The sequence below is a fragment of the Mytilus galloprovincialis genome, chromosome 8 (genome assembly GCF_965363235.1).
Source record: "Mytilus galloprovincialis chromosome 8, xbMytGall1.hap1.1, whole genome shotgun sequence".
NCBI classification, from domain to species: domain Eukaryota; kingdom Metazoa; phylum Mollusca; class Bivalvia; order Mytilida; family Mytilidae; genus Mytilus; species Mytilus galloprovincialis.
The window spans coordinates 75,645,789-75,670,356 of record NC_134845.1 but is presented as its reverse complement, the minus strand read 5'-3'; the positions used below and the strand labels follow the sequence as shown (position 1 = coordinate 75,670,356).

Below are 24,568 nucleotides of genomic sequence, written 5' to 3'. Positions count from 1 at the left end.
TTGTAAATGCAAGATTTTTTAATTGATAAATTTACAATTTCGAAAGGTAAAAAAAAATGCTTTAATTATTTTAGTGTATTTCAAATAAATACCAGTTAAATTGTACATTTGATTAGTAATCTGTCATTTTTGTCAAGTTAAATTCTGGAATTGTCGTAGCTGTAAGTTGTACTTCCCATTTAACCTTTTATTTACATCATATATTACATCTTAAAGTTTCATCACATGATTTAAAAGGTTCATCACATGGTCTAAAAGGTTCATCACATGATTTAAAAGGTTTATCACATGATCTAATAGGTTCATTACATGGTCTAACAGGTGCATCACGTGATCACAGATAATTATGATGTGTGTGTAATTGTAGTGTGTAGTCTTAATTTATTCTCTTCACTAAAGCTTTTACCACAAACACCACATACAAATTGTTCAATTTTAATATTTGATATCGTGTGATCATGGTGATGTTGATCATTCTTTGATTTTGTGAACTCTTGATCAGTATTTAATATTGTGTGATCTTGATCATTATATGATATTGTGAACTCTTGATCAGTATTCAATATTGTGTGATCTTGATCAGTATCTAATATTGTGTGATTATGGTGATCTTGACCATTATATGATATTATGAACTCTTGATCAGTATTTAATATTGTGTGATCTTGATCATTATATGATATTGTGAACTCTTGATCAGTATTCAATATTGTGTTATCTTGATCAGTATTTAATATTGTGTGATCATGGTGATCTTGATCATTATATGATATTATGAACTCTTGATCAGTATCTAATATTGTGTGATCTTGATCATTATATGATATTGTGAACTCTTGATCAGTATTCAATATTGTGTCATCTTGATCAGTATCTAATATTGTGTGATCATGGTGATCTTGATCATTATATGATATTGTGAACTCTGGATCAGTATTCAATATTGTGTTATCTTGATCAGTATTTAATATTGTGTGATCATGGTGATCATTATTATATATTATGAGCTCTTGATCAGTATTTAATATTGTGGGATCATGATTATCTTGATCAGTATTTAATAGTGTTTGATCATGGTTATCTTGATCAGTAATTGTTATTGTGTGATCATGATCAATGCTAATATCATGTTTGTCAGTGACCATGGTGTTAGTTACTTCACACGCGTGTTTTCTCATGTGTAGTACTAATGGTATATCACCACTAAAGATTTCACCACATACACCACATATAAATTGTTCATTTTCAGTTCCAGTTCTTGTGGGTTCCTGCTCATTGCTTAGATGATTACTGACATTAGCAATTGTGTTATTTACACCATGTTTATCAGGGTTAATCTCTGTTTGTTTTGTTAAAAACTTTCTTAGAATGTTTTTTGATGCAGCAAATTCATCTTTCGGTGAGAATTTCTGTAAATGACATTGACAATTTGCAAAATCGCATACTTTACAATGAATATCATGTATTTTCTTATGGTTAGCTAAGGTGCACCTTTGTATAAACCCTTTAGAACAAATATCACATTTATAAGGTGTATCTCCAGTATGTGTTCTCATATGTATTTGTAATCTTATCTCTCCAATAAACCCTTTAGAACATATCTTACATATTTTAACAGGTAAGTTATCATAAGATTTTTTCCTCTTATGTAGTAATGACTGTTTATTTTGACTAAAGCTTTTATCATTCACAACACATATGTTTTCTTCATTTGCTATTTTAGTTCCTGTAAGATCCTGATCATTGTCAAAAACATTTCTGATATTCATAAATTCACCACATTTATCAAGTTTTTTTCCGTTATTTTTTCTGAAATATTCCCGTAATTTGTTTTTTGATGCTGCACTAATTCTTTTATTACTTTTTAGTATTTGGGTCTGACGACATGCTCGATGACCATGATGTATGTTCTTATGTCTAGTTAAGGAAGTTCTACGACCAAAAGCTTTAGAACAAATATCACATTTATAAGGTTTTTCTCCTGTGTGTGTTCTCATATGTAACTGTAATTTTGTCTCTCCAATAAACCCTTTAGAACAAATATCACATTTATAAGGTTGTTCTCCTGTGTGTGTTCTCATATGTATCAAGAATACTTTTTTACCCTTAAACTCTTTACAACATATGTTACAGGTTTCGGTTCTTGCATCAAATTCACCTTTCGTTGAGTATTTCTGTAAATGACACTGACAATTGGCAAAATCGCATACCTTACAATGAACAGTATGTATTTTCTTATGGTTAGCTAAGGTGCACCTTTGGGTAAACCCTTTAGAACAAATATCACATTTATAAGGTGTTTCTCCAGTGTGTATCCTCATATGCACTTGTAACCTTATCTCTCCCTTAAACCCTTTACCACATATCATACATCTAAAAGGTAAGTTATCTGAAGTCTCTTTCCTCTTATGTACGTATACTAATGACTGTTTAACTTGACTAAAGCTTTTATCATTCACAACAGCTATATTTTGTTCATTTGCAGTTTTAGTTCCTGTGGAGTCCTGGCCATTTTTAAAAACATGTCTGACATTAACCATCGTGTTAACTTCACCAGTTGCATCAGGTTTTTTTCCTGTATTTTTTCTGAAAAATTCCCTTAATTTGTCTTTTAATGTTGCAATTTTTTCGTCACTTTTTGCTATTTTGCTCTGTAGATGACCATGATGTATGTGCTTATGTCTAGTTAAAGGGCTTCTACGACCATAAGCTTTGGAACAAATATCACATTTATAAGGTTGTTCTTCAGTGTGTGCAATTTTTTCGTCACTTTTGGCTATTTGGCTCTGTAGATGACTATGATGTATGAGCTTATGTCTAGTTAAGGAGCTTCTACGACCATAAGCTTTGGAACAAATATCACATTTATAAGGTTGTTTTTTAGTGTGTGCAATTTTTTCGTCACTTTTGGCTATTTGGCTCTGTAGATGACTATGATGTATGAGCTTATGTCTAGTTAAGGAGCTTCTACGACCATAAGCTTTGGAACACATATCACATTTATAGGGTTGTTCTTCAGTGTGTGTTTTCATATGTAACTGGAATTCTTTCTTTCCCTTAAAACCTTTAGAACGAATATTATATTTATAAGGTTGTTCTTCATTGTGTGTTCTCATATGTACCCGTAATAGTCTCATTTGATTAAACTCTTTACAACATATGCCACAGATTAAAGGTTCTTCTAAATATATAGGTGTTTGTGAGGATTCACTTTGACTGTTATCATTGCTAAGAATCAGTGTTGGCTGGTATTCACTTTGACTGTTATCACTGCTATGAATCAGTGTTGGCTGGTATTCATTTTGACTGTTATTATTGCTATGAATCGGCGTTGGCTGGTATTCACTTTGACTGTTATCATTGCTATGAATCAGTGTTCGCTGGTATTCACTTTGACTGTTATCATTGCTAAGAATCAGTGTTGGCTTGTATTCACTTTGACTGTTATCATTGCTAAGGATCAGTGTTGGCGTGTATTCACTTTGACTGTTATCATTGCTATGAATTGGTGTTGGCTTGTATTCACTCTGACTGTTATCATTGCTATGAATCGGCTTTGGCTCATATTCACTTTGACTGTTATCACTGCTATAAATCAGTGTTGGCTGGTATTCACTTTGACTGTTATCATTGCTATGAATCAGTGTTGGCTGGTATTCACTTTCACTGTTATGATTGCTTTCAATCAGTGTTGGCTTATTTTCACTGGGGCTGTAAGCATTGCTATGAACCGGTGTTGGCTTATATTCACTTTGACTATTATCATTACTATAAATTAGTGTTGGCTGGTATTCACGTTGACTGTTATCGTTGCAATAAATCAGTGATGGCTGGTATTCACTTTGACTGTTATCATTGCTATGAATCGGTGTTGGCAGGTTATTAGTATGAGATGTTACCATTTCATTTCTGTCACATATTTGAGTTTGGGTTTCTATTTCAGTGGTCTGTTTTGACAGTAATGCTAAATTTGCCTAAAAAATAAAAAGACATCACATGTTCACAGTCATATCTTTATATATTTTATCTATGAAAATATACTATAATATCCTATTACTCAAAACATTTAGAATGATCATATTGTCTAGTCAAGTTAAAGCACAGTCAAATTTCAGAATAGACAAATGACAGATGGATTGGTGTTAAACATCACTTGTAACACTATATATTATGCTACTTGTATTTAATGGAGGTCAGTTTTTATTGGAAACTGAGGAAGCTGGAGGGTACAGGAGAGCACCCAAGACTCTCCTTAAGAAAACTAACGATTCTAGTCAATTTAGATTTCAGGGGAGAGCACCTTTCAAGTGTAAAATTCGAATTCAGATCTCAGTGTCGATTAGCTAGTGATATAGTTGTTCGACTACTTAGAAGACTCAGCCACTGAGGCCCCTATCATAATAGAAATCTTGAATTTGATTATGATTTAGTTTGGTTTCTCATGGATATTCTAATAAACAAAACAAACAAATTTAATATAATTACATAATCCTCAAAAATAACAGTAAGCACATTTGGAGCAGGAGCAGTTTTTTTTTTGTGGGGTAAGTCTTCAGCTTTCTATGTAATATGTATACTGTACGGTAATTGTTTGTCTGTTGGTCTGTTTTCCCTTTTTAGCCATGGCATTGTCAGTTTAAGGGACTTATGTATCGTTTGCCTCTCTTTCAAACGATAAACGAATTAGGTATTCACACCTGGTAAACCATCGAATCTCAACCAAATGTTGAGACGGTAAAAAGTATTCTGGCACTTCCTTTGGTAATATTCAGCAACATTAATATTATACCCCGGACCCTGTCACACTAGGCCAAGATCGCACCACGATCTCTAAAAAAAAATGCTTTTGACGATCGTAGTGCAATCGTGTAGATCGCAGTATCAGGCGGAAACCCGGTTGAAATAGAACAAAGCATTGAACCTCTTTGTTAGAGAAGGCGATAAATGCTTACTGAATTGTTTACTATAGTAACAAAAATTTGTTAATAGAAACAAATAAAATGACAATTTTCTTCTCTATTACGAGGGGGGGGAGGGGGGGGGGTAAAAATTGCTGCAAGTTATGTTTATTAATTGACATCGATTTTATATATATCCTTATTGGTAATTCAAAATCCTATATACCTTAGTATAAGACAAATAACGGATACAAAACGGACACATAACGGACGAGTATTGTAAAAAACGGACGCTTACCGGACCTTTCATCCGTTGAACGTCCGTTCAAAGTTTTGAACATGCTCATTTTTTTCCATCGGACAGAACGGACGTCGACTGATAAAGCGGACAGTCCGACACTGATCGAAATGAAACAGATATCGACCGACGTCTAACGGATAACAACATGCGGCTTACGGACATGAACGAATTCAAAAAAAAGAAGTTATCGGTTCGGCGTCCGTTCGCGCTATCTGGTGAGGTGTGACCGGAGTTTTAAGCACCAGTCACACCTTATTGGATAGCGCAAACGGACGCCAAACGGATAACTTTTTTCAATCCGTTCATGTCCGTTAGACATCCCTTAGTTTTCGTTTTATGTCCGTTCAGCATACGTTTTATCCATCAATGTCCCTTCTGTCCGGTGGAAAATTTTGAGCATGTTCAAAACTTTGAATTAAGGGACGTTCAACGGATGAAGTGTCCGTTGTACATCCGGTAGGCGTCCATTTTTTACAGTATGTGTCCGTCCCGTTTCCGTTTTTAATCCGTACAACGTATCTTTATCAACGGACTCCCAACGGATATCAATTTTGTCAACGGAAACTCTTTTCTTTTATCCGTTAGGCGTCCGTTCGTGCTATCCGGTACGGTGTGATCACAGCTGAAGTGAGAAGTAAACACATCTAGACTTAGATTTAGAATAATGTGTTAAAAAGGGACAAATATTAACTGCGGGACAATACCTTGTGTATACTATAAATATAGATATAAAAGAAGATGTGGTATGATTGCCAATGAGACAACTCTCCACAAGCGAACAAAATGACACAGAAATTAACAACTATAGGTCACCGTACGGCAAATCCCATACTGCATAGTCAGCTATAAAAAGCCCTAAAATGACAATGTAAAAAAATTGTAGCGAGAAAACTTACGGCCTTATTTTTAAAAAACAAAGGAAATAAAACAAATATGTAACACATAAACAAACGACAACCACTGAAATACATGGTCTTAACATAGGACAGGCACATACATACATAATGTGGCGGGGTTAAACATGTTATAGCGGAATCTCAACCCTCCCCTAACCTGGGACATTGGAATATAACAGTACAACATAAGAACGAATAAAAAAAAAACAGTTGAAAAATGCAACTGACCAGAAGTACACAAATACAAGTGGACGTGTATATCAATTTCATTTCAAAAGCACACACGGCGTGTCAATCTAGTACATAGGAGGGTTTATATTCGTGCAACATTTTCATGTACTCGTCTTGCATATGCATGTAGTCAGACAATGGGCGTTAATGACTCATTCAAACACCAATACTACAATCTTTGCAGTTTTACTCCTGTTCATATTGATTATAAACATAGAAAAGACGTTATAGAAAATAACTGACCCACTGACATTTACTTTGGTGAAATTGCTACCCGTTGATATATAATTTGACAATGAAAAAGAGACCCATTCCTGTGGCACGTCTATGTATTCTTTATAAACAAGGAACCACATACCACGATATGAGGCTGTCAGAATAAAGGTCGAGTGTTGAAGATTCACAGTTAAGCACTGATTATGTAAATATAGCGCAGGGGATGCAAATTGTCCCGTGATAACGATTTTTAAAACCAAGTTCTGTAGATAAAGTGATACAGTTGTATGTTGATATTAACACCAGCACTGCAAATGTAAGTGTAGCGATGTAGATATCTAAAAGCTAGCTATTGAGATGTCAAGATACGCAATTTAGGAATAAATTCTAGCCTTTGGAGATGTCAATTACACCATTATTGACTTTATAGCTTCTGTGCAAAACTGCATCTCAAACGCTAGACTATTGATCTCCAGCGCTAGAACTTTAATACTTTAAAAAAACACACAGTTGTTTATTATTTAGACTCTATTACAACCAAAGGTCTCTTCAGAAGCTGCTGTCATAACTACAGACAAGATTTAAATGACAGTTGGAACGTTTTGACGGTTGTATATGTAATTGATACTAAGCTATAGTTGAAAGTTTCATTCACCAGAAGATCTCAACATTGTTCCAGAATATCTCAACCGATACCAGAAAATCTCAACATTACATACTTTATATCATATTTCGCTTAATGCAATTATATAAGTAAAGAAAAAGAACAAACTGTAATTTTATGTTTATAAGGTTTTAGAAAAATACTAATTCACTGATATGTATGAGTTTATCAAAGATATCGCTGTCATTTTGTCAATAGCTGACTGCACTGGCCACATTTACCTGCTTGAGAAAAGTCATTCCGATGTCATTTTAAATCAGATTGGTCCATGTTATACACGAGAGAAACCCTAATTCAATTATCTATGGCATGACATTCTCCTATTTTACAAAAAAACGCATTAATTTTCAGTAAATTGACGAAAAGTCGACCTACCCTATGTTTATTTTGGATAATTTGAACCAGAAAAGCTCAACAGGAAGTGCCAGAATACTTTTTTCCGTCTCAACCATTTGGTTGAGATTAGATGGTTTACCAGGCGTGGTATTGACAATTCACTTGGAAACTCAACATATACCCTCACGACATTTACCAAAACGGAAATCCTGGAAAACCATAGGTCTGTTCTTTGTTCCTTTGTTTTTTTAACCAAAGATGAAGAACTGAATCTTTCATTATTGTATTGAATACCTTAACTACATAAGTGTCCTTACAAACAATGGTATATTGCTGGGTCTTCCAAGTGCTCCACGAAACCTCTTTCTAAATTATTAACATATATTTTATCAGCAATCAAAGCCGGGCTTCATAGTAATAATCATAGTTAATGTGAAACTGCCTATTCTAGAGGTGGCGTGAATCAGTTGTGGATACAAAAAAAATCCAAAGATCTTTTATAGTACATACAATCTAACACTCTTTCATCTGGAAATAGTATTAACACATTTGACTTTTCTACGCTTTACACAAGTATTCCACATTCCAAACTAAAAGACAAATTTAAAGAGTTGGTATTGCTTTGGTTCATAAAAAAGAAACGCCAACGTAGATACAAGTATCGTGTCTAAGGGAGGGATAAATCCTACTTTGTAAAGGATCACTCTGATTCAAACAAAAAATTCTCTGAAACTGACATTATCAAGATGCTTGATATCTTGATGGAAAACATATTTGTTACGTTCGGAGGACCGTCGACATTTCATACAGGAACTTCTTAGGATGAAAGATAAGAAGTTAACAATATCCTTTAACTTTACATTCCGCTATATAGATGATGTTCCCTCATTAAATAATTTAAAACGTGGTGATTAGGTTGAACGCATCTATCCCATCGAACTAGAGATAAAGCATACACCAGATACAGTTAAGTCGGTCTCATATCTTGACTTACATCTAGAAATTGATAATGAGGGTCGGTTGAAAACAACACTTAACGACAAAAGAGATGAATTCAGCTTTCCAATTGTGAACTTTCAATTTCTAAGTAGTACCATTCCAGCAGCACCTGCATACGGGGTATATATCTCCCAAATGATACGATATTGTCGTGCTTGTATTTCCTATCCTGATTTTCTTGATCGAGGGTTGCTGCTCACCAACAAGCTATAAAACCAAAAGTTCATCCCTTCGTACATTTTACGGACGCCATCACGAGTTGGTTGACCGTTATGGAATAACCGTTTCACAGATGACATCGGATATATTTCTTACGTCGTAAACACAATCACCTTCCCTTTCATAAATGTGACCTTCCAAACTAGATATCATTGAGATGGGAGCCATCTCTGTGAGCCCCGCTGTGAATAATGTGCATTAAAAAATTGTATCTTTACCATAGGACATGGGTTTGTCAACTGAAATCAAAGTTTTTGACCTTGACCTTTGACCTATGAAGTTGTAAATAAATTATGACACACCCTTTGGTGTTGGTTTATAAACATGTCAAGTATAAACTTTGAAATGATAAAGGTTCTCAAGATATAGAGCGGACACGATCTTTACCATAGGACATGGGGTTGTCAACTGAAACCAAAGTTTTTGACCTTGACCTTTGACCTAGGAAGTTGCACATAAATTATGACACACCCTTTGGTGTTGGTTTATATACATGTCAAGTATAAACTTTGAAATGATAACGGTTCTCAAGATATAGAGCGGACACAATCTTTACCATAGGACATGGGGTTGTCAACTGAAACCAAAGTTTTTGACCTTGAACTTTGCCCTAGGCAGTCGTTCATAAATTATGACACACCCTCTGGTGTTGGTTCATATACATGTCAAGTATAAACTTTGAAATCATAACGGTTCTCAAGATATAGAGCGGACACGATCTTCACCACAGGACACAGGGTTGTCAACTGAAACCAAAGTTTTTTTACCTTGACCTTTGACCTAGGAAGTTGTACATACATCATGACACGCCCTCTGGTGGTGGTTAATAAACATGTAAAGTATAAAGTATGAAATCATAATGGTTCTCTAGATATGGAGCGGACACAAAGTGTTACGGACGGACGGACGGACGGATGGACGGACGGACAGACTGATCACTATAGGGGACCGCCTTTGGCGGGACCCTAATTATACTATTTACCGGATTTGTTATAAAATGAGCAACACGACGGGTGTCACGTGTAGAACATGATCTGTTATCCTTCCGGAGCACCTGAAATCACCCCGAGTATTTGGTGGGGTTCGTGTTGCTTATTCTTCAGTTTTCTATGTTGTTATCAGGTGATGTTCCTGTCAGCTAACATATGGTGATGTCCCTGTCAGCCAGGCAGAGGGTAATGTCACTGTCAGCCAGGCAGACGGTAATGTCACTGTCTACCAATCAGATGGTGATGTCCCTGCCAGCTAGTCAGATGGTGTTGTCCCTGTCAGCCAGTCAGATAGTGATGTCCCTGCCAGTCAGTCAGATGGTGATGTCCTTGTCAGCCAGACAGATGGTTATGTCCCTGTCAACCAGATATATGGTGATGTCCCTGTCAGCTAGGCAGATGGTGATGTCCCTGTCAGCCAGTCAGATGGTGATGTCCTTGTCAGCCAGACAAATTGTGATATCCCTGCCAGCCAGTCAAGTGGTAATGTCCCTGCAAAACAGGCAGAGGTGATGTCCCTGTCAGCCAGACAGATTGTGATGTGCCTCTCAGCCAGGCAGAGGGTGATGTCCTTGTCAGTCAGACAGATGGTAATGTCCCAGTCAGCCAATCAGATGGTGATGTCCCTGTCAGCCAGTTAGCTGGTGATGTCCCTCTCAGCCAGGTAGAGGGTGATGTCCTTGTCAGCCAGACAGTTGGTGATGTCCTAGTCAGCCAGGCAGATGGTGATGTCCCTGACAGCCAGTCAGATGGTGATGTCCTTGTCAGCCAGACAGATGGTGATGTCCCTGCCAGGCAGTCAGATTGTGATGTCCCTGTCAGACAGTCAGATGGTGATGTCCTTGTCAGCCAGTTAGATGGTGATGTCCCTTTCAGCCAATAGATGATGATGTCCTTGTCAGCCAGTTAGTTGGTGATGTACATATCAGTCAATCAGTTAAGATGTTCCTATTATAAGTCATATGGTTTTCTACTGACCCCCTATGGATCTATATAGGGTTAGTAAAATTCAAAGTGGGTGAGGTCAGAGGTCGAATCCCCTATGGATTTTATTCACCCTCTTTTGTCCTTTGGAGGTCAGTAATTAACCGTAACGAATTGATCACACGCTTTTTCTGCTACGTTATGTTGAAAAATAAACAATGAAACACAACACTGAAAAACATTAATAGATCACGTCACTATTAACGCGTCATGAATCCCCTATGGAATTTACTAACCCCCTACGGTCCAGACTTGGGGTAATTGTAATTGTAATCGTTAATCAGCTGTAATTGATTACAATTCTTCAAGTAATCAGTGTAATCATTAATCAGCCAAAAATCTGATTACATGTAATTTAATTTAATCAATTACTCTTCAAAATACCCTGTAATCATGATTGCTTTTTGATTACATTCTGATTACAATGAAAAAATTCTAAAATTGTGTTTTTGGTCATTAAATGAACCTCTTTGTTATTCATATAAAAAATTTGATAAATTTTTAACATACTAAAATGGTTTGGTTACTTTAAGTATGTCTACTTCAGTAAAAAATAAACTGTTACAGTATTGAAAAGTCATCATTAGCCTAAGCAGAGACATATAATTCAATTATATACCTTTTATCTTGGTAAAAGATATTGTACATGCATATATATTCATCGTTTTATAATGATCTTCATATTATTATTTAATAATAGCTGTTATATATTCAAGTAATACTTTTCTTTAACCCTGAATTATAATCTTTTGTTAATTTTTGTGATTTTTGCTAACTTTGAATTGACAGGTAGGAGACTAATTAAGGTTTGTTTTTATTGCAATTACCAATTGAGTATAGCTGTAGGGAAATATATATGATACAAGATGAATAAAGGCAACAGTAGTATACCGCTGTTCAAACTCATAAATCCCTGGACAAAAAACAAAATCGGGGTAACTAACTAAAACTGACGGAAACGCATAAATATAAAAGGAGAACAACGACACAACACTACAATGTAACTAACACACACAGAAACGGACCAAGCATCAGACAAAATCCCACGAAAATAACAAATATAACATCAAAACCAAATACATGAATTTGGGATAGACAAGTACCGTGACACGTCTTATCGCAATGTCAATTTACACTCAAAAATAAGAGAAAAAAAACGACGCAACGTTAAACTGTAACACACACAGAAACGAACTATAATATAACAATGGCCATATTCCTGACTTGGTACAGGACATTTTTAAAGGAAAAAATGGTGGGTTGAACCTGGTTTTGTGGCATGCCAAACCTCGCACTTTAATGGCAATGTTAAATATAACATAGAAATGACAACATAATATTACAGGACTACAATACAAATAAATAGAAAAACGTATTAGACAAAGAAACACATGATTAATGAATAACAAAAAGCATCAGGTTTAAAATTTAATACGCCAAAAACGCGCCTCGTCCACACAAGACTCACCAGTGACGCCCAGATATAAAAGATCGAAAGCGAAAAAAAGTACAATGGCGAAATGATGTGAATGAATAAATTCGAATCAGACGTGAAAATTTATCTAATTAGCACAAACTAAATTAAAAGTTGGACTAATATGTTGTTTAAAATTCTTTAAAATGTATTTGAACTGGACATGTAAAACGCAATGATTTTTAGTACTTACATATTTTTTACAATTTGATTAAACATTTCTGTTAAAATTTAACCTAGTTTTAACTGGTAACTTTATTTCATCCATATTTAAACCTCCATAAACTGCAACTTGGAATACATATAAATTATGAAAGAGGTCAGAAGACAAACAAAAAACTCTTGATTATGATATATCTTTATTAAATTTAATTCAAAATAATTCAGAGATCATGGTGATAAAGTGTAATGTATATATATGTAGTGAAATTTTAGTTATATTGAATTTAATTCAAAACAAGAGGCTGTCACAACGACAGCAAACCGGATTTATTAATATTTATTTGTGTTCTGGCAATATCACAAGAACCATTACTGATGAATGGTGAAAGTGAAAATCGTCAATATCAAATTTGACCTCCATTTTGTCATCAGCATTAACATCTTAAAATTTGAAAAGCTTAGATTGAATGGTTCATGAGTAAATGCAACAACATGAATGGAAACGCCATTTCACAATCTTTCAAGAACCATAACTCCTGAACTGTAAAAGTCGAAATCGTCATTATTAAAATTGACCTCTAATTTGCCATCAGTAACAACATATAAAAATTTCAAAAGCTTTGGTTGAATGGTTCATGAGAAAATGCACGGACACGACTGGAAACACCATTTTTCAATCTTTCAAGAACCATAACTCCTGAACGGTAAAAGTCAAAATCGTCATTATTGAACTTGACCTCCATTTTGTCATCAGTAACAACATATTAAAATTTGGGAAGCTTAGGTAGAACAGTTCATGCGTAAATGCACAGACACGACTGGAAACTCCATTTTTCAATCTTTCAAGAACCATAACTCCTGAACGGTAAAAGTCAAAATCGCCATTAATGAACTTGACCTTCATTTAGTTGTCAGTAACAACATATTAAAATTTTAAAAGCTTTGGTTGAACGGTTCATGAGTTAATGCACGGACAACATTTGATTCCCGCCCGCCCGCCGTAAATCCCCAAATCAATAACCGACATTTTTGTCACAAAAATCCGGTTAATAATTCAGAGAGCATTGGTGATAAAGTGTAATGTATATATATGTAGTGAAATTTTAGTTAACGTTTATTCATTCACATCATTCAAAATGTTTTGTTTTTGAATTCATTGTAATCAGATGTAATCATGATTACTTTGCCAATGTAATCATTAATTTAATCAGATACTTTCAGAAATGATGTAATCATTAATTTAATTTAATCGTTCAAATGACAAAGTAATTGTAATTTAATCAATTACATTGAAAGTAATCGGACCCATCTCTGCTACGGTCTCATAGGGGTAAACATATGACAGAGTTAAACCAATCACAACGTGATATTTTAACCGCGGTGTGATAATAGTCAGTCAGTTAGTGATGTCTCGGTCAGCCAGTCAGAGGGTCATGTCCCTGTCAGCCAGTCTGATGGTGATGTCCGTGCAAGCCAGGCAGATGGTGATGTACATTAAAACAGTCAATCAGTTAAGATGTTCCTACAAGTCAGTCAGTTTGTGATATTTTTTTGTAAGTCAGTCAGAGCGTCATGTCCCTGTAAGTAAGTCAGATTGTGATGTCCCTCTCGGCCTGACAGAGAATGGTGTCCCTAAAAGCCAGACAGAGGGTGATGTCCTTGTCAGCCAGTCAGATGGTGATGTCCCTGTCAGATAAGCAATTGGTGATGTCCTAGTCAGTCAGTCAGATGGTGTTGTCCTTGTCAGCTAGACAGATGGTGATGTCCCTGTAAGCCAGTCAGATGGTGATGTCACTGCCTAACAGTCAGATGGAGATGTCCCTGTCAGCAGGTCAGATGGTGATGTTCCTTTCAGGCAGGCAGAGGGTTATGTCCCTGTCAGATGGTGATGTTAGATGATGTCCCTGTCAGCAAAGCAGAGGGTGATGACCCTGTCAGCCAGGTAGAGGGTGATGTCACTGTCATCCAGTCAGAGTGTGATGTCCCTGTCAGCCAGTCACAAATGAGTCAGATGGTGATGTTCCTGACAAACAGTCATATGGTGATGTCCCTGTCAGACAGTCAGATGGTGATGTCCCGGTCAGCCAGTCAGATGGTAATGTCCCGTTCATCCAATAGATGGTGATGTCCCTGTCAGTTAGTCAAATGGTGATGTCCCTGTCAGACAGTCAGATGGTGATTTCCATATGCATGTCAGACAGTTAAATAGCGATGTCCCGGTCAGCCAGTCAGAGGGTAATCTCCCGTTCAGCCAATAGATGGTGATGTCCCTCTCAGTCAGGTAGAGGGTGATGTCCTGGTCAGCCAGGCAGAGGGTGATGTCCTGGTCAGCCAGGCAGAGGGTGATGTCCTGGTCAGCCAGGCAGAGGGTGATGTCCTGGTCAGCCAGGCAGAGTGTGATGTCCCTTTCAACCAGTCTGATGGTGATGGCTGTGCAAGCCAGGCAGATAGTGATGTACATATCAGTCAATCAGTTAAGATGTTCCTATAAGTCAGTCAGTTTGCAATGTTTTTTGTAAGCCAGTCAGAGGGTGATGTCCCTCTCAGGCAGGCAAAGGGTGATGTCCCTGTCAGCCAGAAAGAGGATGATGTCCCTGTCAGATAGGCAGATGGTGATGTCCGTGTCAGCTAGGCAGATGGTGATGTCCCTGTAGGACAGGCAAAGCGTGATGTCCCTGTCAGCCAGTCAGATGGTGATGTTCCGGTTAGCCAATCAAATGGTAATGTCCCGTTAAGCCAATACATGTTGATGTCCTTGTCAGCCAGTCAGTTGGTGATGTACATATCAGTCAATCAGTTAAACTGTTCCTATTACATAAGCAATATGGTTTGCTACTGACCACCTACGAATCCATAGAGGGTTAGTAAAATTCATAGGGGGTGAGACCCTCTATGGTATGTTGGGGGTCAGAAAGTAATGGTATAATGAATTTATCGCATGCTGAACTTTTTCTGCTAAGTTATGTTGAAAAATAAAAAATGAAACACAACAACATTAATAGATGACATCACTATTAACGCGTTATGAACCCCCTATGAAATTAACTAACCCCCTACAGCGTTAAACCAATCACAACTTGATATTTTAACCGCGTTGCCATCATTGTCAGTCAGTTGGTGATGTCCCGGTCAGCCAGTCAGAGGGTCGTATCCTTGTCAGCCAGTCTGATGGTGATGTCCCTGCAAGACAGGCAGATGGTGATGTACATATCAGTCAATCAGTTAAGATGTTTCTATAAGTCAGTCAGTTTGTGATTTTTTTTTGTAAGCCAGTCAGAGGGTCATGTCCCTGTCAGCCAACAGATGTGATGTCCTAGTCAGCCTGGCATATGGTGAAGTTCATATCAGTCAGTCAGTTGGTGATGTCCATATCAGTCAGTCAGCTTGTGATATCCCTGTCAGCCAGTCACATTATGATTTCTGTGTGAGCCAGTCAGATTATGATGTCTGTGATAGCCAACCAGATTATGATGTCTGTGTTAGCCAGTCAGATAAGGTCCCTGTTAGTGAGTCATGTGGTGACAGCTCTGTCAGTCAGTCAGATAGTAGTGTCTTGCTGTGACAAAAACAGGTGATAATCACTGTGTATGTAGACATACTAGTGATCTCCCATTTGACCATTATACAGCAGTGTGGACATGGTAGAAGAAAGTGATTTCAAAATCTTGTTTATTTATCCCTGTTTAATCACCAGTCAACACTGACACACATGTATTGACTAATGTTCATTATAGAAACATGAGGAGTTCAATTTGTAACTTTTTTTTTAATTTGTTATGACTTTTCGCTCACACGTATGAATAAAAAAAATAAAAAAGGCCAAATAAAGTTGAAAACAGGACTGTGGTCTTAAAACACTTTTTGTTTGTCTTACTATGTCACACTAAGGTTAAATATTAGCAAATTCCTGCCCATATGCATACATCCACCAAAAGGTAATCTGATGTATTGTGTGGTAATAAGCATTATGTATAAGTTTCATAACATTTGGTTGAGGCAAACTTAAGTGGGAGAACTGAAACCAACTTTAAGACGTTGGAGACATACATGTAAGGAAGAAATAGCCGGTAAAACTTAAATGACTAGTCTCGTTTTCACCATTTGGTTTTTAAAAGACAATTTGTGAATAAATACATACTTGACTTCGACGTCTCATCTGTAGTTTTTTTTCCAAATTTTTTTGACTCCATGATTTCCTCTTCAGTCTAGGCATTCTGTTTCACGCATCAATGTTGCATACCTAACAAAAAAAATAAAAAATCTTATTCAAAGTTATATATGTTATATACAAAACAGTCATGACCGTGTGAACAAATACATTGTACATTATGTACATTATACAGTAGTTATGTTAAATTATTTTTTGATGAAATCAGAAAAAAGTTTTATTTAAGACTGTTCCTACCACATTAAACTTAATTAATAATAATTCCTGTATGTTTGGGGCAATTACCCCCAGACTGAATCCCAGCCTTCCCTTTCATGCCTTTGTGATATGGAACCTTGTGGTACAATGTCAAGAGAGATCCTGACACTTACACGTAAGTTACATATATTGTCTGGAAACTACATATTAAATGTTTGTTTTTGACCATTAATTCATAAACTGTTGGCACCAAAACCTCCAAAATGAATCCCAACATGCTACTTGAGCATGTTGAGGTATTAAACATGGTTGTACAATTTCAGAGCAATTTAAATACTTATAAACATGATAAACAAGTTATTATCTTGAAACTTGAAAAATGTTTGTTTTTGTATCCCTTGTGGACCCCTGATAGCTAAAGGGTTGGGACCATCATCATCCCCAAAATCAATCCCAATCTTTCTTTGTGATATTGAACCTTCTTCAAAAGTTTCATAGAGATCTATTCACTTAAACTATAGTTATTGTCCGGAAACCAAATGTGTCTTCAGACGAGGACATCATTAGCATTATATGAACCCCAAAAATTGCGGTCATATAAAAACAAGTATAGACACACATTTAAAGCAGTTTAAAGCAGCTCTGAATTTGGATTGTAATTGAATACTTGATACAGCTTAGGTTCGTGACACAAAATGATTGTGGTCAAAGAACTGAAAAATTTTAAATTGACCACTGGTCCAATAAACAAACTTTAAGTACATTGTTAGAATCAGCATATCAAAGAACCCCAGGAATTTAATTTTTGATGAAATATTTATTAATTAAACCATATATATCTGTTCAAAGTGAAATAACTCAAACTTATTTCCATGAACCAGAAAAAAAACAGCAAAATAGTTCTCTAAAATTAGATATGATTTAACCACTAAATAAATATGATCTTATATCTACCATGTCTACATGATCTATATCATGTATTTCCATATTATAATGGATTAATAGTTCCCAATATTTTTTATTTCAAACTAATAATATACATGTAGATCTGCAATTTATCTATCAATGTCAACAACTTTATTTACACAATGTCATTGAATGTAATCTAATGAAATATATACTTAAATCTTAATTAAATTCTATTCATCATGTTCATAGTGAATGAAATAACTCATCCTGAATGTTTCTAATCATAAACAATAAAACAAGATATAATTTATCCACTAAAACATTGTTAGAATCAGCATATCAAATGATCAAAGAACCCCAAGAATTCATTTTTTTTTTATAATTGAACAAACTTTTAATTTAACACCCTTTGGACCTCCAGTCAGGGGTACTAATTGTACAAGTTAATTTTAATTACTTGAAGAAGTAATATTAATTTACTTATATTTATAAGTAAATTTGTAGGATACTTATACAAGCGAATTTTATTTACTTGTATAGGTAAAAAAATATTGCCTGAGTTATGTCCCTTAGACATTCAGATTTTTTTACTTGTAGAAGTAAAAAAGTCATCCTATCTTCTTTTAGTGAATTCTTATGATATCAAATTATCTGCCCTTTGCAGATGTTGTTACTAATCATGCTATTCATTGAAGAGTAATTTCATGGACAATGAAAATCCCATTTGTCTGTTATCTTCAGAACACTGCTCATTTACAAGCCCCCAAGGATCAATTTTTGAAGGCCTTGCACAAATACTTAAGATCTTTGCCAAATCAGTTTCTTTGTTAAATTAATGAGATGAAACATTGAACTCTAAAAAAAAATTGAGCAAACCTGGGAAAAATCATTAAAGCTTGAGGACTTTTGTGGGATTGTAAGAAAAATTTACTTATACAAGTAAATTTTTGAGAAAATTAAGGGGAGATTATTTAAACATTATTTATTTACTTATATGTGTATATTTTATTTTACTTCTTCAAGTAAATAAAAATAACGTGTACAAGAAGTACCCCTGACTGACCTCAATGTGGTATATATATTATCTAATTAACAACGAAATAGATACAGGTTTAGATTCAGCATTTTAATAACCCTACATCAGATTATTATGATTCTACATTAATTTTTAAAAAAATCCCCAAAAAGGAAAAAATAGTTCAAAATGTCATTTATCATGTTTATCATCAATACAATATCTATTAAAAATCTATAAAAATTATCTGTAATTATCTTCAGTATGTCTTATAACGAACAATCAATTTCATAATTTATCTATACTGTCCTCCAAATCTTCTCATTAACACTTCATGCACTTAGGAACCCAAAGAATTCAAGTTTTGATGAAAAACTGATTAAATAATCCGTTTTTGGTTTAAAGGGAAATAACTCAAACTTATTTCAATGAACCAGAAAAAATATAAGAAATCAGCAAAATAGTTCTTTAAAATTAGCTACGATCATGATGATTTAACCACTAAATAAATAAAAGTTCTCTCAAATAAGATATGCTGTTATCATCTATTTCCAAACTATAATCAAATATATATAACAAGTGAAACTTCGACTTGGCTATCATGTGTAAAATGAAACAAGTTTTCAGAAAACAGGAAGATGTTGAGTGATGAACCTGAAAACGCATCACTAGGTATAGCTGACTTATATAAAGCCTGAAACCAAGTTTCAGAAATCCATGTATTGTAGTTCCTGAGAAAAATGTGACGAAAATTTTCGACTTGGCTATCATGTGTAAAATGATACAAGAGTTCGGTAAACAGGAAGCTGTTGAGTGATGAATCTGAAAACACATCACACAGTATAGCTGACTTGTATTGTAGTTCCTGAGAAAATGCGTCGGATGAAAAATATTAATGGGACGGAAGGACAAACGGACTGATGGACAGACGTACAGACAGAAATTTCACAGTATATCCCCACTTTTTTAAAGTGGGGGTATAATTAATAGTTCCCAAAAATTTTTATTCTGACATTTGTCACAAACTAATATAGATCTGCAACTTATCTATCAATGCCAACAACTTTATCTACACTGTACACAATGTTATATAATGAAATACATGTAGATATCCTTTAATAAAAATAGATTATTATCTAATTAAATAAAATTATTAGGTTAGATTCAGCATTTGAAAGAACCCTATTCAGGGGCGGATCCAGCCATTTTAAAAGGGGGGGAGGTTCCCAACCTAGAGTAAAGGGGGGTTCCAGCTGTATGCTCCCATTCAAATGCATTGATCGGCCAAAAAAAAGGGGGTTTCCAACCCCCGGAACCCCCCCCCCCCTGGATCTGCCAATGCTATTTATATATACAAAAAATGTGTTGAAATGAAACACACATGTATATACTTATTAATTTTCTATTCAATGGGAAATAACTCAAACTGAATATTTCAAATTATAATTAATAAAATTGGCGCAACTTGGATACTAAAGAGTACTAGTGGACAAATCAAAAACATGCATTGATTTTAAAGTTGGTTGCATGTTATTTCATAAAAACAATTTTTTATCACTTCCGACATGTCCGGTATTAGTTATTTCTTTATATCAAAATGATATATATTTTCAACAAAGTTATCCAACAAATAGTCTGTTAATGAGTAGTTTTCTCTTTTGGTATTATTTTTCCTGTCTACTGTGCATCTGTCCAGGAATTTTCTACAGAAGTATTAAAATTTATTTAGGTCAATCAAAATTTTCGCTCTCGATTAATAACAAGTAGTTTTGGAAAAGAAAGAAAGTATTTTTTTTGAAAGTTGTAAAAATAAACAACCAAACCTCTTTTTTAAAGAAAAATCATTTGTATCTTTGACTTCCGTGATGCAAAACGTAGTTTTCGAAAATAATTTAATGATTTTCTATTTCATTTTTTCAATGTTGAAATTTGGGATTGCAGACCACGCGGTATTAGTCATGTCACAAGTGTCAGCTTGGGGTAATTGTATCCAAACAGTTATCACCCAACATGCCCAAAGGGCAATTAACACCTATTTAATCACTCTTAATTGCCTCTTTTGTCGGACTTGAATGATTACAATTAAAGGTGATACAATTTTTATGATCATAAGCGGTAATTAGATGGAAGTTCAAAATTTAAGACATGGATATATATGTGATATAGAAACAAAAAAATAGCATTCTCAAAATAATTATTGCGTCGCGGATATTATTATAGCATCACAGGGAAAAAATATATTGTCGTGGCACCGCGACGCTAAAACGGCTAAACGGCCTGGCAGGAGAACACTGGCATTAACATACTTTTGGTTAGATCTACTTGATTAATGTATATATTTCCATGTATATGCATTGTTTCAATTTATAAATTAAAATTGCTCATCTCTGGGACTATTATACTATGTCCATGATGTCCAAGCTTAACTATGCTAAATTTATAATTTTTAATGAGAAACACTGAATTTCATAAACATGATAAGAAAGAACATTTTTAGAGGGTGGTAAAGGGGGTTCCTGAAAAAGGAAATACGTGAAATAAAAATAGAAAAAACATTGCACGGAAAATAAAAATCTGGAAAAAACAAAGCATGAGAAATAAAATCATAAATTTGAACATGTTGAATGAAAAAAGTACTAGAAATTTTTACTCAGCCGTATTCGGTTCATGCAGTCTTATTAATAGAAATAAAGACCCTGCCTTCACCTTTCAGCGTCTGTTAGTTGCATCTGAATTAAAAACAAATATCATTCATACTGATTCATGAACTTTATCATGTTTATTGAATACCATACATATACAATATTTGGGCCGAATTTGAATTTAAGCCTAGTTTACCTTCGAATCAAATTTAGGACAAGCATGAGAAATAAAGAGTACTGCCACGAAACATGGCAAGTGAATAAGGGAAGATATGAAGCACGAACATTGAACTAAACACCAGAAAAACGGGAAATAAAACGTTAAAACAGGAAAACAGGTGAAATAAATAGGCCAAAAACTTTGCACGTTAATAACCCTTTAGCATCCACGTTTAAATTTTAGTTGATATAACAACTTTCTTTTCCTCTTTGATATGAAAAAAATATTTTTTTATTATTGCTTTTAGATTTCAGTTTTTTTCTGACAAGAGGACTAATATGATTGTGCAACTAGATATCATTAAATTAAATATCTTTGAATATTAACTGATACTTTTATTGTATTCCCAGGTACAAATAGAACAAGATAAAAACATAAGATACATATGACCCTTTGTATTATAGTAGAAACCGAACATTGTAGCGCCGCAAGGGAACAAGCAGTTCTCTTTCAAATCTCACCATTTTTCCCTCTCAGTGTCACATTGGCGGATCCAGGATGGGGGGGGGGTTCCGGGGGTTGGAACCCCCCTTTTTTTTGGCCGATCAATGCATTTGAATGCGAGCATATAGCTGGAACCCCCCTTTACTCTGGATTAGGAACCCCCTTTTAAAAATGGCTGGATCCGCACCTGTGTCACTATGTTCTATGTACATGAATCCAGTGATATTGTTGGCTTTTTTCAAAACTACCTCTACCCTTTTTTATTGGGAAAATATGCGTCATTTTCATCAAATTGGGAAATTTAAAATAAACAATGAATTTGACTGAAACTTTAATTTACAGACCCATTTTCAAGAGTCAAAACCTGCTTTAAAATAATAAGACTCCATTTTGTGAGTGGTGATACATAAATAGACCCTCAAATGTGTACATATATAGTCATTTTAGGCAAGAAAATTGTTTAAATGAGTGTTTTCAGTTTGTATTCATGCACAATTACTACTGAGACTGCACTGTTTGGGAAAAAAGTTGTCTTTTTGGGAATAGATTTAAGCCATTTTATTTTCAAATTGGGATTCTTCTCCAGGGGAAAAAGCCTTTATTCTCCACTAATTTAAGGTAAACAATATCACTGGAATCTCCTGTTTTAAATGGACACTGCTTTCTGTCTCTATATTGCAACAAAAGTAAAAGGCAAAAGCAATAAAAAGCAAATATGAACATGATCAGATGATAAATAAGGAAATATATGCATAATTTATAGGGACTGAAGGATTCGGTCTATGGATCCCCTTATAACTGTTATAAAGAGTTCTGGATTCACCAGTGCAATTTTTATATCCAATTGAAATTTGTCCAATTATGATTATGACGTCTTGCAAGGCTATTTTTATTCCTTTTTTTTCTGGGACGCCTTGCTACGTATGTAGGAAGGCGTCCCAACAAGGATAGTGATAATTATTCGTACTAGATTGAATTGTGCAATACAGCTCTAAATTTAGACTGTAAACGAATATTTGACTTACCAAAGTTTCTGATACAGTGTTAGTGTGGTTTGGGAGCTTTAAAATTGGGCGTTTATGAAACCAAAATCAATCAAAACAACACAAAGGAAGTTTCCGGAGACACATTAGTTTTTGATTCGGGACGGAAAAGACTTGATTATCCGCGAATTTTATATAGCAATTTAACAAGAAATAGCTTTTCTAAAAAGCTTGCCGTTTTATTAGCTTATTTGGTTGAAAATGGTGATTTTTTTATTTGTAGTATAAGGGTCTGTGTAACACTTATCTTCTTCTTCTTCTTCTTCCAGGTAAGGAACCGAATTCAAATCTTGAATGTATGAGGTCCCGCGAAAACTAACGCAATGTCGGACAACACAGAAAGTTTTCTCTTGGCTATTTACAGGATAAAACGTTCTCTATATATATACAAATAAAACTATTTACAGGATGTTACTGTCTAAATTTTAACAGAGCATGCCTTCAGGGCAGCTCTGAATCCATCAACTGTGTCAGCTGATGTTGCGGATGTTGGCAGTTGGTTCCAGTCTCTAATGGTCCTTGGAAAAAATGATTGTCCGAAGGCGTCTGTTGTGGCCCTTTCTTGGAAGAAGCGGTTTTTACCTCTGGTCCGGCTATCGTTTGGCGTTAGATATTGGTGCCTATCTATGTCTATCAGATCATGTTTGATTTTGAATAGCATGCATAGCCTATTTTGTTTCCTGCGGTCTTCAAGGCTTTCCCATTTCAAAGATGTTACCATTTTTGTTACACAGCCAGGTGTGCGGTCTGTGTAGTTGTTGTTAACAAATCTAGCTGCTCTTTTCTGTACCTGCTCGATTGCTTTTATTTTAGCCTGTTTCGTAGGATCCCATACTGTGCTAGCATACTCAACTGAAGGTCTTACTATTGTTGAATATGCTGCTGCTTTGACCGGTTTAGTGCAATCTTTTAGGTTACGTCGTATGAAGCCTAGTGTTTTGTTTCCTTTTCCCACTATGTTGTCGATGTGTCTGTCCCAGGTTAGATTATTGCTGATAGTAACTCCCAGGTATTTCATATCCAAGAATGTGTCCCTCCCCTGCCGCGCATGCGTTAGATTTAATTAGTATCGGTCAATAAGGAAAATGAAAAATTCGTATAGATTATTAAGGAAATATTACGTTTAATGGTTGTAGTATGAAACCAGTAAACTTTTCATCAGTTTCCCTCTGATAGTGAACAAAACAATTCTATTGTCTTTCAAACAATGTTTTCAAATTTAAAATAAAGTTTATTAATAACCCGTATTTTTTTATTTGAAAATAAGTAGCGCTGTCATAAAAAAAATTGACTGACCATATAGAGACATTATTGGATTCTTTGTATATGGCACTTTTTTTAAAAATAAATTAGTATAACTTACATTAGGAATATGATTTTTTCCCTTAGATCATGAAAAACGGGAACAAATGAGGAATAATATGGTACTCTTTATTTCAAAATATCATGATGATAACCCCCGTAATTATGTTATTTAAAAATGGGTATTTTTGCACAATATCGCATAAGAGATACAATTTATTTGTTGATATAATTTCAGCAAGACAGTAGTCTGTGTTT

At 35.0% G+C, this 24,568-nt stretch overlaps 1 protein-coding gene across 2 annotated transcripts; it reads right to left on the bottom strand.

Moving 5' to 3' along the window:
• LOC143042589 (uncharacterized) lies at positions 1-23,106 on the bottom strand. Of its 2 annotated transcripts, none has more exons than XM_076214987.1 (3): positions 22,991-23,106; positions 16,508-16,609; positions 1-3,974 (listed from the first exon to the last, which is right to left on the bottom strand). In XM_076214987.1, the coding sequence occupies exons 2-3, from the start codon at positions 16,580-16,582 to the stop codon at positions 345-347; spliced, it is 3,705 nt and encodes a 1,234-aa protein (XP_076071102.1). In that variant the 5' UTR covers positions 16,583-16,609; positions 22,991-23,106; the 3' UTR covers positions 1-344. The 2 variants fall into 2 exon arrangements, with proteins under 2 accessions (XP_076071102.1, XP_076071103.1); XM_076214988.1 differs by lacking the exon at positions 22,991-23,106 and adding an exon at positions 21,366-21,388.
• Positions 23,107-24,568: the final 1,462 nt, after the last annotated feature.